A 3,774-nucleotide genomic window follows, 5' to 3' on the forward strand; every position below is an offset into this window, starting at 1 on the left:
ACGTGGGCCTGAAGACTTTAAATGCTAACATGCTGAGTTGAAATTATACACCAAATAACAACGGCAGAACTGATTAATCAAATAACCTGGATAGCACAATAGTTGCTTAGAGAATGTAGGAATTCTTCACTGGCATTTTCTGTAATCATTTTGGACATTGCATCGGGATTAGGATTAAGAATCTGCAAGGAAAGGAAATGGGGAAATTCAGATGTGAGAAGATTCCGTCAAAAAAAGTTTGGATAACCCAAAATGCATTAATTAGTCACACAAAAAGGATACTGATTAGCAAATACTCGGTATAAATATTTCACACCTGTGGTATGCATCCAACAATTCGTTCAAGTTCTATGTGATTATTTCTGCAGTAAGATAGCAGATCGGATTCATGAAACTCAACCCTATCAAGTAAAGTTTTTTTCTCCCCATCGTAAATTGGTTGGCCGTCGTCATCTAAAGCATTTAAATACAGATTTATCCATGAAATTTTTACTGCTCTTGGATTAATGTCAAGCCCATAAACCTGCAAAATGATATTTGGGCACATTTAGATGCCCTATTTCTGGTATTCAATAAAACCAAAGATAGCAGATACAAGTAGAAAGATAATGACATTTAAATAAGACAGCATTTGGAGGTTTAAGGAACCAGGGACCTTTAAAGGTGACCATTTTTCAGCAATTGCAATTGATATCCATCCATTGCCACAACCAAGTTCAGCAACTGTCTTGTCCTTGAAAATAGAATCTGGGTGCCTGTTGAGGCCCTCGTAAAAAGTGAAGGACCAGTCTTCTGGTATAAAGATGCTAGGTATGACCATCAGTGTTAGTTTCTTTCTCTTCTTGAAACCTGAAACAAGCAATAGAAAATGTCAACGGAGCAAATCACAAGTTACACTTTCAGTTAACTATTTGCATACATATCAGAGAAGGTATCCTACAGCTAAATGGTATTATTAATCTATGATCGCATTGCACAGAAATAGTACTGAAGAAAAGCCATTGCTAAAAAAAAAAACCTAAGCACGCTCTCGGCAAAGAAGAAAATGACAAGAAATAATCCAGGAGAAAATAATGGGAAATTAACGAATCCTAGATATTGATGGATCACATAGAATGAAAAATGAGCTTTCAATTAGCTTTTATTCCTGAACTCAGTAGGATTCCAATAATCAGAGTGTTTATGTGAAGATTCAAAGATAATATCTTCTTTATATTCCTTCAGAAGAGTACACAAAAGAACAAAAAGAAAGGTCAGGAACAATTGTGGATGTGTCCTAAATGCACAATCTGGATTTCTTAGCTTGTCTAGGGCTAGTGAGGACTATTGAACAACGAATTTTTCAATCACGGACATGGTTACCATGTTAAATGCTTTCAGAAATTATATATCACCCTTCACATGCTTTGTGCTCTGTTTGGGTTTAGGATTTCATGGAGGACAGTGGAAGGGAAAAGTGAAATCAGTGAAATCTAATTTTTGTCCCCTTCTCCTATCTAACTAAGCAAATGCCAATTATAAAAACATTTTGAACATGAAGAAAAAAATTAAATGCATGAATTAATTAATGTCTCTTGTGCTTGTCTGTTTTATTCATGAGCCAAATGTAGTCTAAATAATCAATCAACCAAATTCATTGTAATAGAGCTTTCAATCATTTCTCAATAAACCAAATTCAATACAAATACTAATGGAACTCTTGAACGATTCTCTTTTGTAATTCAAATAATCATGATTATGTAAATTACAATTTGTATTACTTCCCCAGCTGAATAGACAGATCCTTCCTAAACGAGATTCAAGAATTCTTTAACCACTAATTTCATCCACATAGAATTCAGAATAAAACTCTCATAAAGTTCATTCTTTTGGTTATCGAGTCCCATCTTCCCGTATTTTTTTTTGACCCAAACTTCCTCATACAATCGCTCCACCAAATTACTACTTAAACCATCAAATTCTATTAGATTCACACATCCGTATTATGCACAAAACACGCTATGAATACGGAAACACGAATATAAGCATATGTATTTATAGAAATGGAGGGTAGACCTTCATATTGTTCGACGTAGATGTCTTGAATTTGGAAATGGTAAGTTTCGAGGCACTTCTCGGACGCTTCTTTAGTGTTGAATCGCTTATGGAGCTCTGCCAGGAAGATACGGGAATCTTTTCGAGTATTCGGGTCCTCCAGTCGCTCCAGGAGTGATCGGAGCGCACTGTACGCTGCGTCGCCGGATTGTTGACACTGCTTTAGGAACTCCTCCATGGATCGACACAATGGTACCTCACCGCACTCGTAGATCACTGGATGATTATACCTTTGACGTACCAATGCGCGTGTATGTATACACGTAGGGAGAGAGAAAAGTGAGAGAGCAGAGTCAGAGCATGGTTGGCTTAATAAATACTTAAATATTAAAATAAGTAAATTACTTATTTTTATATTTTAATGGTAACTTTAGCCCATATTCATTAAAACTTAATTTTAACAACACGTTTCATGATGTCATAATTTTTATCAACTTTTTAATTATATGCCCATATTTGATGGAAATTAAAATCAAATTTTTAGTGAATTTTGATAAAGTTACTTTGACTAAAATTAAAATTTTAATTTTGATTCCTAACAAACGTGAATATATTTCATTAAATTTTATCAAAATTTATTAAAAATTTAATAGAATGTTTGATTAACTATATTTTCCATTGAAAATGTCTTTTTTCCACCTAAATTCATACTTTTTTGGTGTTTAATTGATAATTTTTTCATGAAAAATGTAAAGAAACATCTTCTTGTTTAATCGTATGTTACGATCTATTCACAATTCCAATTTACAGCCCCTTTTAGTAGTAAGTTGAGGGGTCGAAAATTGTTCGAGCTTAATAAAAAAAAACTACACCCTACTCATAATTAAACAAAACAAAAAATTAAAAAGGCTAAAGAGAAATGGTATACCATGATATGAAATAGTCTATTTTTACAAATACTATAAAATTGTCACCTTCCGATAAAAGAAAAAAAAGAAAGAAAGTAACAAACGATTCCCACAAGACAATACGTGTTCTCAAAGCACTTTATACTATTGTTAAGATAGAGAATTGCCGTAAAGGCTTGGGTATTACCTACCATTATGCATTTTTAGACAATTTAATATGTAACGAGATAATTTGAATTGTATTGGAGGAAGAAAAATGTCACAAAGGCTAGTTTCTTGTGGATAATAATATCGTCTTCGAAGCTATCTTTTTGCCTAAAAAATTGTAAACTTACCGAACTTCGCCCATATGAATTTTTTTTTTTTAAAGGATAAATTTCATACTCCACGCGTAAATTAAAAGTGGTCATTTTGGTCACTTAAAAAGTGACTAATTTAAAGAAAAAAATAATAATAAGCAGCAAAAATTATGTTCTTCTAGTCATTGGCCCCCTTTAGTTTGGATCATTAGTAAATCCTATTTCTGATTCATTTCATTTTTCCTTTTATGGATTATGAGTCTCTTCAAGATTATTTCCTTGGTTTGCTGTTGAATTCGCGATGTACATTGTATAAAGCATTGATCAAAGAGGTGAACGTTATGGGGATGGCGATTGCAGACTACTAGATTGTTCACAGCAAAATTCTCTTCAGACGAGTTGCAAAGGTGAGTAGGTTGGGATGGGAAAGAAGATGAAGACTCGGGATGCCGCTTCGTTGAGGGGGAGGGTGGCAAAATTTCCTTTTCTAGTTTTATTATATATATATATATATATATATATATATATATATA

At 33.3% G+C, this 3,774-nt stretch overlaps 1 protein-coding gene across 1 annotated transcript in view; it reads right to left on the reverse strand.

Annotated features, from left to right (window-relative positions):
• Positions 1-2,395, reverse strand: part of LOC111410756 (methionine S-methyltransferase-like) — a 9,974-nt gene extending 7,579 nt beyond the window's left edge. The window contains exons 1-4 of the mRNA XM_023041269.1: positions 2,056-2,395; positions 656-849; positions 317-523; positions 87-182 (exon numbers count right to left, since the gene is read on the reverse strand). Of these exons, the coding sequence (XP_022897037.1) occupies positions 87-182; positions 317-523; positions 656-849; positions 2,056-2,272 (714 nt within the window). The 5' untranslated portion in view covers positions 2,273-2,395. The remainder of the gene's footprint in view (positions 1-86; positions 183-316; positions 524-655; positions 850-2,055) is intronic.
• Positions 2,396-3,774: the final 1,379 nt, after the last annotated feature.

This window comes from Olea europaea, chromosome 15 (assembly GCF_002742605.1).
Source record: "Olea europaea var. sylvestris chromosome 15, O_europaea_v1, whole genome shotgun sequence".
Classification (NCBI taxonomy): domain Eukaryota; kingdom Viridiplantae; phylum Streptophyta; class Magnoliopsida; order Lamiales; family Oleaceae; genus Olea; species Olea europaea.